We start from the raw sequence: 15,318 nt of genomic DNA on the forward strand, positions 1-15,318 counted from the left end.
CACCTAACACTTCATTTGCAATGGGTGAATAAGGCCAAGGCATCTGAGAGGTTACTGGCATTTTTTTTATGGATCAAAAAATAAATAAAAAATAAATGATGTCAATTTGGTATGATTGTGAGACTACACCTCGAAGACAAGGCAAACTTAGCCCCAGGTTACAATTAAGTTGCTTGAAATTTTAGTTGAAATTCATGACCTCAGATATCCTGAAGATATAAAATTTTGCCTTTTTACACTAATGATTTTGTATCGATTTTTTTATTTTTACTTTTCTTAGTTTTTTTGAAGAATAAACGTAAAATTCTCTACCAGAACGGTGTGTGGCATCTGGAGAAATGACAAGACGTGACCTTGATACATGGAGGAGCCTTTTCCCCGTGAGAGATGAGTCACCGAGAGGAATCATTACTGCCACCACAACGCGCTTATTGGATTTTATTTAACAACTGAACCAAGGCAACAAAAAAATAATAATACAAATTAGAACTTGAAGCAAGCAGAACAACTGGCTATTTTGGAGGAATTCATCTGGGGTTTTACGACATCCGGCTCCACAGATTGCATTAGGTCACTTTCGCTGGCGATAATGTGCTTCACCAGACACCTCGAGGCCTCTTCAATGTTTATGTTTTCCTATTTAAAAAAAACATGAAAAATAAACATAAATTTTAATAATTCAAACATCTTCCTAAATTTTGACCAATTTGCCGGCAAATGATATAATTAAAGGGAACGTTCATGCCAGTTCAGAGCCAATAATTCTCCACCTTCCTGAGAGTATGAGCGTTAAAGGCAGTCCCCGCAGGGCCTGCTCCAGGTTTTAGTAGGCCCTTGTGCGACAGAGCTTTAGCTGGCCCCTTTGTGGGCCGCCCTCCAGTGAGACACTGCTGCAATTCATCCGGGGGCCTGAGTGGGCCCCTCCAGCACCCTGGGGCCCCAGTTTAGCCGGGTGCTGGCGCCGGGCCTGAGTCCCGGGTTATGTACAGGATCCGTTCTGTAGGTTTGTTCTTAAGTTCAGTTTGTATGTAAGTCGAAACTATATATTTTATCATTGTGGCCCCAGACAATTTTTTTTGTCGCTGTCACATTTGGATATTAAAAATGTTGGATTTTCATAGGAACCAGGATTACCAATAAAGCTTTATTGCAGACACCTTTAATAACTATTATAGTTCTTTATTGTAGTCTAAGGATAAAGTACAGTAAATTACCAACATCCAGAGATCCGTTTTTTAACTAGGGGTTGTCTGTAAGTCGGGTGTAGGAGACCGCCTGTATTACATCATGTGACCAGGGGCTGTGGTAGTGCTGAACCATTACACCGTCTGACATCTACTGTGACTGAGGGGGCTGGTTGTCTTCAGTTCACAATAAGCAATGACGCTTCTACTCATGTGAAAGACCACTGAATTCTGTTATTTTTTAGGACACCTTATGGCACGTATGGCCCTATTATAATTGAGCATTGTATTGCAATGTTATAATTAGAAATGAACAGATCGGAAATTTAGGTTCGGAGACCTCCGTTTGGCTCCTCTGCGTAATCCAGAATTGCAGAGCCATGCAGGCCACTTTATGTCCGTAGGAACTAGACATGGCTGTAACTGACCAGATGGACACCTGTAGGACACACCTGGACGTTCACAGCCATGTCCAGTTGCCCCTCAAGCAACATGTCAGCCATTTTTATTCTAATGAGTATACATGAGTCACTTTCTGAAGAGAAGAGTCAAGTTTTCTGCCAGTGAACCTTTTGATTGACAGAACAGTGTCTCTTTAAATCTTGTCCTAAGCTGACAGGAAGTCCTCTCCCTGTCCACTTCCTGTCCTTTCAAGAATGCTGTCCCTCTCACTGCATGGTGCATTTAGCAGTGAACACTGTGTGGGAAACTGCAGACCTTCTCAGCATTTCAAACACACCCCGTAATGGGCAGAGCCAAGTGGTGGTGGGCAAAGCCATGTGCAAGGTGGGAAGGCCAAGACAGACAAAGGCGGCAAAAGTTTGGGGAATGCTTAACAAAGCCTCCGCGGGGAGGGTAAGGGTGAGTAAGGTTTATTGTGCCTGTGCTAGATGACAGGTTCCTTTGAGGACAAGTTGGTCAAATGCAGAACCTTTGAAATAATAGTCAGATGAGCCTAAATTATGATAACAATGATCAGACAGGGGCTGATTTGTGATGTCTAGAGAGGAGAAATTCTATTTGTTGATTTGTAGATTTGATAAGAATCTGCTTCTTTTCTGGCAACAAATCGGATCAGATTTTTTAAAATTCCCTTCAGACAAACCAATGTTGCTCCATTTGTCCTGGAACTGGTATTCACCAATGAAATTAACCTTCTAATCATTTGAAACAGTTAGTGTAGAGTTAGCATAAGGGTTGGAACAGGGTTAGGGTTAGTGTTAGGATCAGGGTTAGCATAATTAATGGGGTTGGGTCAGCGTTAGGGTCTGGGTTAGCATAAGGTTTATGGTTAGGGTTTGTGTAAAGGTTAGATTTGGGTCAGTGTAAGGGCTTGTGTCAGGGTTAGTGTAAGGTCTAGGGTTAGCATAAGAGTTAATGTTGGACCAGGGTTAGTGCTAGGATTAGGGTTAGCATAAAGGTTTGTGTAAGGGTTAGGTTTGGGTCAGGGTTAGCGTTAGGTTCAAGGGTATGGTTTGTGTAAGGGTTGTGTTTGGGTCAGGGTTAGCATTAGTGTAAGGGTTTGGGTTAGTGTTAGGATCAGGTTTAGTATAAGGGTTAGGTTGGGTCAGGGTTTGTGTAAGGGTTATGCTTTTGTGTAAGAGTTAGGTTTGGGTTAGCATTTGGTTCAAGGTTATGGGTTTGTGTAAGGGTTAGATCAGGGTTAGAAATAGTGTAAGGGTTGTGTTTGGGTCAGGGTTAGCGTTAGGTTCGAGGGTATAGTTTGTGTAAGGGTTAGGTTTGGGTCAGGGTTAGCAATAGTCTATGGGTTGTGTTTGGGTCAGGGTAAGCATTAGTGTAAGGGTTTGGGTTAGTGTTAGGATCAGATTTAGTATAAGGGTTAGGTTGGGTCAGGGTTTGCATAAGAGTTATGCTTTCGTGTAAGAGTAAGGTTTGGGTCTAGGTTAGTGTTAGGTTCAAGGTTATGGGTTTGTGTGAGGGTTAGGTTTGGGTCAGTGTTTGTATAAGGGTTATGTTTTTGTGTAAGGGTTAGGTTTGGGTTAGCATTAGGTTCAAGGTTATGGGTTTGTGTAAGGGTTGGGCCAAGGTTACAGTTAGTTTTAGAGTCAGGGTTAGCATTAGGATTAGCAATTAGTGTAAGGGTTAAGGCTAATCCTAACCCTAATGCTAACCCTGACTCTAACGCTAACCCTAATGAATAAAATTTTAGAAAATTAACCAAAAGAGATGTAGAATGTAAAATCTGCATTTTAGAGGACTACAGGGGGTTATATACTAATTTTAAGAACAAAGTGAGTAACATTGGGTCAGACCAATTCAAACCGAATCTTTAGAAAAATCTTGTAAGATTCGTTCATCTCTAGAGATGTCATAAGCACAGAACTAGAGTGTGCAGTATGTGGTGGCCTCAGAACAGTACACAGGTGTCGTCGGGTCATGTAGTTTAGGGATACAGGAAGAAAATAAGTGCCCCCCCTACCATGAAAAAAGGAATGAGTACTTTTAATGTACTGTCTCTTTAAACTTTTATTGGGCATGATGTGAACACCTGTGTTATAGCACAAATCCTTCCCTCACCTCCTTTTCTCTTTACGCTTGGAACAATAGCGAGGATTTTTATAGAAATCATTGTTTTCCGTCTCATTCATCTGACGAATCCCACTCTCTGGTAAATAGCTGTGCAGTAATTCAGGGCTAAATTTACAGTACTTTGTAATCAGCAGACTGGATGTGAAATCAATAGTCCTGTGTTTCGCGGACGCTCAGGCTATTTATTGGTAGACTCTGCGCCGGCTGCTTGTCTTACCGCAAGCGTCAGGATGAAACATGAATAAAGAGCGCGGCGGACAAGGAGCGGAGATTAAAAGAAGCAAATCTAAGTCTAATACAGGAATGTGATAGGAGCCATCATTCAAAGGCATAGATCCAAGCATTGTCTACGTCAAAGAGTGATGGAAGCTGCCTTTAGGGGGAGCCCTCTTCATTTGTATTCATATTATTTTAGCTTCCGCTTACCTTACAACAAACATTGCATAAATGTATAGTATAATATGATTAGTGTAGTTTTTCCATCTCTAATGTAAGTAGGTGGGAAGAAACCTAGCTGCTGTGACTCTCCCTCTCCATAGAAGACATGTTACTGACAACTGAGGGATCATGGGACTTGTAGTTGTAGATGATGGTCATCTTGGAGATAACTGTCCTTACTTTAGAAAGCCCATACAATTTTCTAAATCATAAAAGCAAACAATTTAAGCTCCATTTTGTGATGAATGACACTGAGTTCTGTTGTATTTATTTATTTAAAGCATTATGGGTTTTTGTATCAGACATTCATATTCACAGAAAACCCCTTTAACCATTGATTGTATGTAATATGACATCTCAGTGAACGCCTGATTTCACGTTATCAGGACATTCACAGTGAAAGTAATTTTATTATGTTCATAGTTTATATTTCTTCGGTTGTCCATTTCACAGCATTCAATGTTAAGAATCACAGCCATAGTATAAAGGAAATACAAGCCATCTTTGACATAAAATATTAGCCAAGACCTAAAAAAAGAGGACAAATCTAAAGTAGTTGAATAGAAGGAATATAATCTAGTTATCTTATCTAAGAAAAGTATGGATGCTTCTTCCTAAAACAGAGCCATACCTTTCCACAGGTTGTGTCGGGTGTTGCGGTGATCTACATCACTAAAATAGTTAATATTCGCTTCTATGTTGGTCATTATTCCTAATTCTGGAGAAGGGAAAGGATTAATGCCAATGTATTCCAAATGGCTGGAAAAAGGTTAATATTTATCTGATCAATGGTTAAAGGGAACCTACCACCACAAATCTACCTATAAAGGTAGATCGGGTGGTAGGTGGATCAATGGGACGTTGTCTGCACGCCCTCGTCCAGCGATCCTGCCGTCTGCGCATGCGCCTGCGCCTGCGCGGTCACTGCTCCGAAACAGGCGCGGGCCTGCTCTTCTGCGCATGCGCAGACGGCAGGATCGCCGGACGAGGGCGCGCAGCTACGCGCCGAAGATGGTGAGTAGGAGGGGAAAAGAGGCTACTGGGGCATGGAGTTGCCGCCTCGTGTAACCTCAGATGCGGCTACTCCACGCCCCAGTAGCCGCATAAGTAAATTTGCATACAAGTTTAATAAAAGTTAACAAAAAAGTGTGGGGATGTGAGGATTAGCCCTTAACCCCTTCACGCAGTGACTTAGCGCTCAGTGGCGGATATATCCGCCACGGCGCTTATGCCGGCTCGGCTCTGGATCAGAGCCGAACCGGCATCGGGAGACACGGGGTGCCGGCTGTAACTAATAGCCGGCACCCCAGTGTAACACCCGCGATCGGAGTTGTCTCCGATCGCGGGTGCTTAACCCGTTAAATGCCGCGGTTAGCGCGACCGCGGCATCTAACAGGCATCTGGGGGATCTTTCCCCCACGATCGGCCCCCCGAACCGTTTTCGGGGGGCGCCGATCGTTGCTATAGTAACTCTGGGGTCCGATCTGGACCCCAGAGTTACCTGCAAGAACTGCCAGTAAGATGGCGTCTGTGACGTCATCTTACTGGCACAGTGCCAGCCTATGCAAGTGTATAGGCTGACACTGATAATACTCTGCAATACATGAGTATTGCAGAATATTATCATGAAGAAGCAATCAGATGATTGCTTCTTCATGTCCCATGGTATAAAAGTGAAAAAGTTAAAAAAAAAAAGTTATTCAATAAAAAAATAAAGTCATAAATCACTAAAAATGCCCCAAACCCCCAAAACATATAAAGAGACATATAACTCAAAAAAAAGTCTAAATCATAACACAAACCCCACATATATAGTATCACCGCGTCCGTAACAACCCGTAGAATAAAAGTAAATCATTATTGAACCCCCACGATAAACGCCGTAAAAAAAAACTGCTATAAACCTTCCAAAAATTATGATTTTTACCTTTTCAATCCCACAAAAAATGCTATAAAATGCGATCAAAAAACCATATGTACTCAGACATGATACTGGTGCAAAGTACAACATGTCCCGCAAAAAACAAGCCATCAACCAGCTCCGTAGCCAAAAAAGTAACAATGTTATGCCACTTGGAAGACGGCAATACATAAATGATAGATTTTTCCCCACATTAGGGTTTTGTTTGACAAATTTAGTAAAACGTAAGAAAATATATTCATGTCTGGTATCCCCGTAATCGTATCAACCCATAGAATAAAGATAACATGATTATTAGTCTATACGGTGAACACCAAAAAAAAAAAAGTAAAAAATCCAGTACAGAATTGATGCTTTTCTACTCCTGCCCTCAAAAAAAGTTCCTAAATTTTCAACAATAGGTGATACCAACCCCAAAATGGTAACATTGGAAAAAGCATCTCGTCCCGCAAAAAAAATGGCATCACATGGCCCCAATAACAAAAAAGCGAAAATTTTATAGCCTTCAAAAGGGGCCAATGAGGAAACTAAAATCCTGGCAGCTGCAGCGCCCTCCTTCCCTTCTGCACCTCGCTGTGCCCCCATAACACAAGTCACAGCCACATGTGGGGGGTCTTTGTACTCAGGAGAAATTGCAGAACAAATTGTATGGTGGGTTTTCTCTTTTTATATTTTGGAAATGTGTAAATTTTAGTGCTAAATGAACGTATAAGGGAACAATATGACCATTCTAAATTTCACCTCCATTTTGATTCAATTACTATGAAGATCTCAAGGGGTTAACAATCTTCGTAAAAGCTGTTTCTGATAGTTTGAGGGGTGCAGATTTGAAAATGGGTAGATTATATAGGGGGTTTTGATGCTAAATATGTAAAATTTCATTCAAAACTGTATTTATCCCCAAAATAGTCAATTCTGAAAATCCGGAAAATCGCTATTCTATTTGTAAGCCGCGTGACATCAAAATAAATTATCCAAACATTTCAAAAATTATGAAAATGTAAAGTAGACAAATGGGAAATGTTATTCAGCAACTTATTTAGGTGGTAAATCTATCTGCCTGAAAACGCAATGATTTAGAATTTCGAAAATGGCAAATTTTTCAAAAAATTTATCATATTTTCTTTTTTTTTGTAAATAAACGCAAAACTTATCAGCCAAAATTTACCACTAAAATGAAGTACAACATGTGGGGAAAAAACAATCTCAGAATCGCTTTGATAAGTAACAGTGTTCAAAAGTTATAACCATATAAAGAGACGCAAGTCAGAATCCAAAAAATCGGGCTGAGCCTTAAGCTACAAAATGGCTGCGTCCTTAAGGGGTTAAAAGGGCTATCCTCACATCCCATTGATCCACCTACCACCCGATCTACCTTTATAGGTAGATTTGTGGTGGTAGGTTCCCTTTAAAGGGGTATTCCGTGAATATGAATGTCTGATACAAAAACCCATAATGCTTTAAATAAATGGATACAACAAAACTCAGAGTCATTAATCACAAAATGGATTTTAAATAGTTTGCTTTTATGATTCAGAAAATGTTATGGGCTTTCTAAAGTAAGTGGGGTTATCTCCAAGATGGCCACCATCTACAAATACAAGTCCCATGATCCCTCAGTTCTCGGTAACCGCTCCTCCTTCTTATGCTCTGCTCCCAGTTATGAGGTAACAGACTGTCCTGCTCTGTTACCATAGTAATGATGTGTAACTGCTATCACTGCACATTGCCCTACAGAGACGATGTCTCATCACAGCACTGGTCATACTGGATGCACTGCAACCAACTGACTGCAGCCAACCATAGTGGTGGTCACATGACCTGCCCAGGCAGGTGCAGGACATGTGATGTGGACATGTGACCAGCTGCCATCTTCTGTCCTGTGTCAAAACAGGGACAAAGTCGCAGGATTGGTTCCTTCCTCAACAGAAGTAAAAAGTTGCCAAACATACTAATTGTTGAGTTTCTGTCTTCTTGCAACTGACCGTGTCTATGTTCCAACCTATGACCTGACTCCAACCTTGTGAGGACTGCACCTGTCCCGACCTTGACTTCTACCTGGTTACTCTGTTGCCTGATCCCCCACAATTTGCCCGGGTGCATCTTACCTAGAAGCCAACATAAAAATATTGGGAGATTGGGCATAGTCACATGAAAAAGTAGAGACTCTCAGTGAGATACAGGAGTCACCATCACGCTCATCTATGTCTGGGGTAGACCCTGCCTTTAACAGTAATGTAAAACTTCCATGACCTTCTCTAAACAAGTACTCTCCTGAAAATTAGGGGCTACCACAAGTGCACTTCACACCACATAAGTACAGAAATGTTCTGTAAATGTTAATTCCTAGAAGTTTGATAAAATGTATGTGAAATGTCAGGGACTCTTCTACCAAACAGCAGTGTTAAAGGTCATCATAAATCATGTATTCAATCCTCAAGATAGACCATTAATCCGAGGGGCAACAAGCAGCCTCCCCACCGATCCGGCAATCAGCACGGTGTCAACACAGGGACACTGAAATGGAAGCCATTGATGGTAGTTGTTTCCGGCTCCCATTCACTTTCCATGGGAATCGTGGTTGCAGAGATGATGACATTGTTAGTCTTTCCTGACCAATCCCGTTCTATGGAGATCTGTAGTGGGATCTAGTTGTGGGTTCCTGGCCGTCAGTTTATAAAAACTATAATATTACACAATGGCAATAAACGACAGTTATCACAATTAAGAGTGATCCCACTCTGACACCACACTTCACTCCCACCGCTGTATAAGCAGGAAGGGTAGTTGAGCGTTGGCCTATCTTGACCTCTCGAACTGACACGGTTGTTTCGGCCTTCTTCAGTAACCAGGAAGGGCACTGACAGTTCACAAGAATTGTTCTGCTTGGCACACAATTGAAAGGTAACTTCAACACATCCTAAGAAAGGTATTACAGTCTGATTTGCAGCTCTTCCACTAAATGGGCTCAGCTCAACAGGGCAGAAGAGAGAGTGGTGCAAGCTCTCAAGAAGGTCGAAACAACCGTGCCAGTTCGAGAAGTCAAGATAGGCCAACGCTCAACTACCATTCCTGCTTATACATTGGTGGGAGTGAAGTGTGGTGTCAGAGTGGGATCAAGACGAAAGGCGCAGAAGATGCTGCTTGTTCCTCAAGATAATTGTTCCTTATAGTGGTTTTGCCAAAGTGACTGTGCTAGCAATGAATTCCACCAAGCATGAAGTGAAATTGTATCCTAGAACTTCATTGGGACATCTTGAAGCTATCAAGACTTTTTACCCAGCCAACGTAAGACCAATCCGATCCCCACCTGAGAGTGCATCATCATCTCCCAGAGTAAACACATGTCAACCAGAGAAACAGACACCTACCTCAAGAGGACATTGGGATCCACCGGTTTCCCTAGAACATTTGGGAGCAGAAGAACAAAAGATGGGGAGACATGATGTTGTCATGCCTTTGCTAAAGATGACTTTGATGCATGGCTGTTACATTGGTGGCCCGTATGGGGATTTTGAATGGATTTGGGATACCCCAGAGTCTCCTAAAGAAACAGTACACCTCCTTTCTGTAGCCTGATATTGTAAGGGCACAGTAAGGAGTGGGCTTCTAAAAAGACTGTGAAGCTACTGGCTACTGTGGGGCATGCACTGCAACTGTTGGTTACTGTGGGGAAGGCACTGTGACTATTGGCTACTGTGAGGCAGGCACTGTGAGTATTGGCTTCTGTGGGGCAGCACTGCGACTATTGACAACTGTGGGGCAGGCACTGTGACTATTGGCTACTGTGTGGCAGGCCTTGCAACTATTGGCTACTGTGGGACAGGCCCTGGGACTACAGGCTACTGTAAGGGCATGCACTGCGACTGTTCGTTACTGTGGGGCAGGCACTGCGACTGTTAGTTACTTTTGGGCAGGCACTGCAACTGTTGGCTACTATGGGGTAGGCACTGTGACTGTTGGCTACTATGGGGTAGGCACTGTGACTGTTGGCTCTGATGTAACACTTCCCTACCCCATTGCATCTATGACATCACGTCTTTAGGGCCCAGACACGGATTTGGACACCAACCCACTAATTGAGGACCTCTGGTCTGTACCTACAGTACATGAAGCACAATATGTATATTTATTTTCAAACATTTTAACAATTTACTGAACTCTCTCTAAATTTTAGTCTTTCTAATCTAATTTTTCGGGTTGTAGTGTAGGTCATGGCTGCTCTATAGGCTCTTGTCCCCTGATCTCTATACTCTCCAGTGTTTAAGTAATGTACCCTCTTCCATGGAGAATGAGCCTGTGGTTTGTAGGATTAATCTAACAAAGAAAAGTTTGTGGTCAGTTTAGATGTTTTTGTTGTCATTGATATATATACAAATTCTTGAACATGGAAACCCCATCCCCCACCCTTGATCTTGGACTTTACTGTTAATGGACTCTTCCCCCATTACTGGCGCAGAACTAATTAATGCCTAAAAATATGTTTGAAACTTTCTTATTACTGAATTAATTCACCCATGGAAAATAAATAGTAAATTAGGTGGAAAATCCGGGGACAAAGCGTTTTATAACCAGTGAAAGGGATCAGGTCAAGAGTTTAATTGATGAAGTGGAGGAAGTTTTTTCACATTACAGATGGTATGAAGCAGGAGAAATCTCCGGAATTCAGGCCGGATCCAAGAGGACATAGCTTGAAGACACGAAGATGATGTTATGTTGTCAAAGCAGAACTGCACCATCCACACCTCAACTATGGCAACACTCATAATAAACCCCTCATCTACTGAAAAACCTCATACTACACACCTAGGATGCTGCAGAACCTCATAATACGCAACTCATCTACTGAAAAACCTCAAACTACACACCTAGGATGCTGTAGAACCTCATAATACGCACCTCATCTGCTGAAAAACCTCATACTACACACCTTAGATGCTGTAGAACCTCATAATACGCTCCTCGTCTACTGAAAAACTTCATACTACACACTTAAGATGCTGCAGAACCTCATAATACACACCTCATCTGCTGAAAAACCTCATACTACACACCTAAGATGCTGCAGAACCTCATAATACACACCTCATCTGCTGAAAAACCTCATACTACACACCTCATCTACTGAAAAACCTCATACTATAAACATAATATGTTGCAGAACCTCAAAATGCACACCTCATCTACTGAAAAACCTCATACTACACACCTAGGATGCTCTAGAACCTCATAATACACAACTCATCTGCTGAAAAACCTCATACTACAAACCTAAGATGCTGCAAAACCTCATAATACACACCTCATCTTCTGAAAAACCGCATACTACACAACATAGATGCCGTAGAACCTCATAATACACACCTCATCTACTGAAAAACCTCATAATACACACCTAAGATGCTGCAAAACCTCAAAATGCACACCTCATCCACTATCTGTATTTGTGAAAAATGTGGTGACAGGTTCCCTTTAAGTAGCATCAGCATTTCACATATTCCCTTGGAGAACCTGAAGAAGACCCATCCAACCATGTGAAGAACTTACAAACCCCATGTAGATGTGGCTCCTGGTTGGGCTTAAACCCAGGGCCCCTAAAAAGTTCTCTATGTGAAAGGCACACAGATGGGTATGCTAGGCCAGCAGTCCATGCACTTCCACAGTTGCATGGCTATGTTCTGCTGCCCCCGAAGAAGTGGATGGAGAACTTTGGTTCCCTGCGCTCATGATGACTGGAAGTCCTAGGAGAACAATTGATAATTTGGACTATGATTTTGATGGTTTTTCCATAGGTTTGGAGAGTAATGAGGAGATCCTGCTTGTGTATGGAGGCAACGCCCTATGTGACATTGTAGGCAAATGACCTACAGATGGAGGAAAATTGTCTCTCTAACTCCTTAAAGATTTTTCCCCACTAAACTACATTCATTTACCTATTAAAAATCTCCTCCAATGTCAGGCAAATATGACTCTTCTCAACTCATTTTCACATGAGATGAGTCAATTTTAGTGGTTGCAGATGAGGGTCAATTGAAATGTCCCTATCTTCAGTTCTATAGCACCTAGAACACATTTTTGTGTAATACTAAAGATATGGATCTCATCTTTAAGATCACATCAAGCTTATGGTTCTGTGATATACAGAGCTGGACACACAGGCACTGAAAATATAGACTGTAACCAGATCTTTATCTGTAGGTTGCATGTTTTTAGCTGCCCATATCTCTGTTTCTGTAGCTCACAGAAACATAAGCCTGATGTCATCTTCATAGTATCATAGTTTATACGGTTGAAAAAAGACACTTGTCCATCAAGTTCAACCAAGGAAGGGAAGGGATTGGATGAGGAAGGGATTTAGGGGAAACAATTCTATATAACATAACCATCAATGTTATTTAGGTGTAAAAAGGCATTTAGACCCTTCTTAAAGCTCTCTGCTGTCCCTGCTGTGACCAGCGCCTGAGGCAGGCTATTCCACAGATTGACAGTTCTCATAGTAAAGAAGCCCTGTCACCTCCGGTGATTAAACCTTGTTTTCTCCAGACGGAGACAGTGCCCCCTCGTCTTTTGATCTGATTTAAAGGGAACCTACCACCACGAATCTACCTATAAAGGTAGATCGGGTGGTAGGTGGATGTAAGTAACGTGAGGAGAGCTCTTTTTAGAGCTAATCCTCACGTCCCCGCTAACTTTTGGGAAACTTTATTAACGTAATATGTAAATTTAGTTATGCGGCTACTGGGGCGTGGAGTAGCCGGCACGAGGCTACACAGCGCGGCTACTCCACGCCCCAGTAGCCACATTACTCCTCCTACCCTGTTGTGTCCGGCGCGCAGCTCCTCGTAGCTGCGCGCCCTCGTCTGACAAGCCGGCTACTGCGCATGTGCAGTAGCTCCGGCCTCGGAGCTGGGACTGCTCAGCCGGCGTTCTGCGCATGCGCAGAACGCCATCATATCGGACGAGGGCGCGCAGCTACGAGGAGCTGCATGCCGGACACAACAGGGTAGGAGGAGTAATGTGGCTACCGGGGCGTGGAGTAGCCGCGCTGTGTAGCCTCGTGCCGGCTACTCCACGCCCCAGTAGCCGCATAACTAAATTTACATATTACGTTAATAAAGTTTCCCAAAAGTTAGCGGGGACGTGAGGATTAGCTCTAAAAAGAGCTCTCCTCACGTCCCTTACATCCACCTACCACCCGATCTACCTTTATAGGTAGATTCGTGGTGGTAGGTTCTCTTTAATCTGAAACAACTTACCACCATATTTTTTGTATGGACCATTCATATATTTATATAAATTAATTATGTCCCCTCGTAGTCGTCTTTCCTCATAACTAAGACCTTCCATATCCCTTATCATTGTTGTGGCCCTCTGTTGTCCCCTCTCCAGCTCCAGGACATCCTTTTTATGGACTGATACCCAGAACTGGACGGCATATTCCAGGTGATGCCGAACACTAGCAGCATATTTCTAGGTCCTACGGACCAGAAGATAGAAGTGACACTTCTGAAGTGAAGCCACCCCTGAAGGCAACAAACTTGACTAATCACATTTGAAAATAAGGTGAAAAGAGTCAAATTTGCATGATAGGTGAATGGGTGACATTTCACATTAAAAAGGGAATTCTCGAAACGACATTTCATACCCTACCTGAGGGGGGTGGTAGTTTAGTCAGGTAAAACTTGGTGGTCCTTTCACCTAATAGCAAAATGAAAGAGTCATAGATCCCAATGTGACCTTCCATTTCATGTACAGTGCCATAATATCTGAGCAGTGAGCTGCAGTACCAGGTATAGCCACAAGTCAATATATGGCACTGTTCCCTACTACAGCTCATGGGTAGGGATGATAGGAGTCTTGTATGCCTTAGTACGGGGGAACTCACCTTCGCTGAGGTTTCAAACCAGCCGACGAAGCCGTGCTCCTTGCAGAATTGGTCCATTTTGGTGCAGTTGTTTTTATAGCCATCTTTGCCCTGGTCACATTTGTTGGCTAGGAGTACCGCCGAAACTGGCAAGCCATTAGAGAGAGTCAATTTTGAGTCTAAATCCTCTTTCCACTTTGTTACTGCCTCAAAGGTCGCCGGCCTCGTCACATCAAAGACGATGAACGCTCCTACAGCTTCTCTGTAGTAGACCCTCGTCATGTTCCCAAATCGCTCTTGGCCTGGTGATAAAAGTTAAAAAGTTGGTGTTAAAGACAAAAATTCTAAATAAATTGGAGATTAACACCTCTACTGACATCCTCTGTGCTGCTGTTAAGACTAAAAAATGATGTCTCTACCTGCGGAGATCTTACAACAAAATAACAGTACAAGTCTCTCCTCACTCCTGAGGATTTGTTACATTGTATCAGTGTATTAAAATGCATCAGGCTGCATCAATGACATAATACTAGATAAGTGCAACTGTAAACTAGCTATCAAATCTGTGGTGTTTCAATTCACTGTAAGCAAGCAGAGATCTTGATAACGATGAGGCCTTGGATCATGAAACATATCACAAAGATGCAAAGTTGTTTATTGTACAATGGTAATGCATTATTTCATAAAAGCGAATCTAACTGCAGTTTAAAGGGGACTTGTCATCATGGGCAAATTACTAAATAATTGACCCCATTTGTTTTTCTCTATTCCACTGATCAATTTGGCGTTTGTTTTGTTAAAATCCGTCTAGCCATTGAAAAGATATGACCCCCAGAAGTTTATGTGAGAAATCGCTCATACTGTACTGCACACAGAGACACACCCCCAGAGTAGATAAAAGGTCGCCGCCCTCTCACCTATAAACTTGTAAGGACCATATCTTTGGAACGGATTGACGGATTTTTTAAAAAATTACGCCAAATCGATCAGTGGAATAATGGCAATCACATGGAATGTATTATTTAAGATTTTGCACTTGAGAATTTATCCTCCTTAAAGTACAAGAGAAGGGCATAGACATGGAGGGGAGAACAGCCTTGCATCATCAGAAGATGGAAAGTAAATGTCAGACTCGAATGTATGTGGTAGAGCTGGAGTTACTGGTTAGGAACTACCCCCTGGCATAATGAATATGAGTGGTATTTAGGATTTGACGTATATAAACTGAACCACACACTGAAATTATTGTTGTAGAGGGATTCTGGGTCGGATAGAGGAGGGGTCACTTATTTATGGTTTAACGGAATCATGTCTCGTGATAGCAGCGAGTGAAGTTATCAGATGAGTCTGGAAGTCATGTG

General features: G+C 42.3%; 1 protein-coding gene across 1 annotated transcript in view; it reads right to left on the reverse strand.

The window, feature by feature from the left end:
• Window positions 1-422: 422 nt before the first annotated feature.
• Window positions 423-15,318, reverse strand: part of RAB38 (RAB38, member RAS oncogene family) — a 40,274-nt gene continuing 25,378 nt past the window's right edge. Inside the window, exons 2-3 of the mRNA XM_072134071.1 lie at window positions 13,979-14,259; window positions 423-636 (exon numbers count right to left, since the gene is read on the reverse strand). Of these exons, the coding sequence (XP_071990172.1) occupies window positions 484-636; window positions 13,979-14,259 (434 nt within the window). The 3' untranslated portion in view covers window positions 423-483. The remainder of the gene's footprint in view (window positions 637-13,978; window positions 14,260-15,318) is intronic.

The sequence above is a fragment of the Engystomops pustulosus genome, chromosome 2 (genome assembly GCF_040894005.1).
Source record: "Engystomops pustulosus chromosome 2, aEngPut4.maternal, whole genome shotgun sequence".
Taxonomy (NCBI): Eukaryota; Metazoa; Chordata; class Amphibia; order Anura; family Leptodactylidae; genus Engystomops; species Engystomops pustulosus.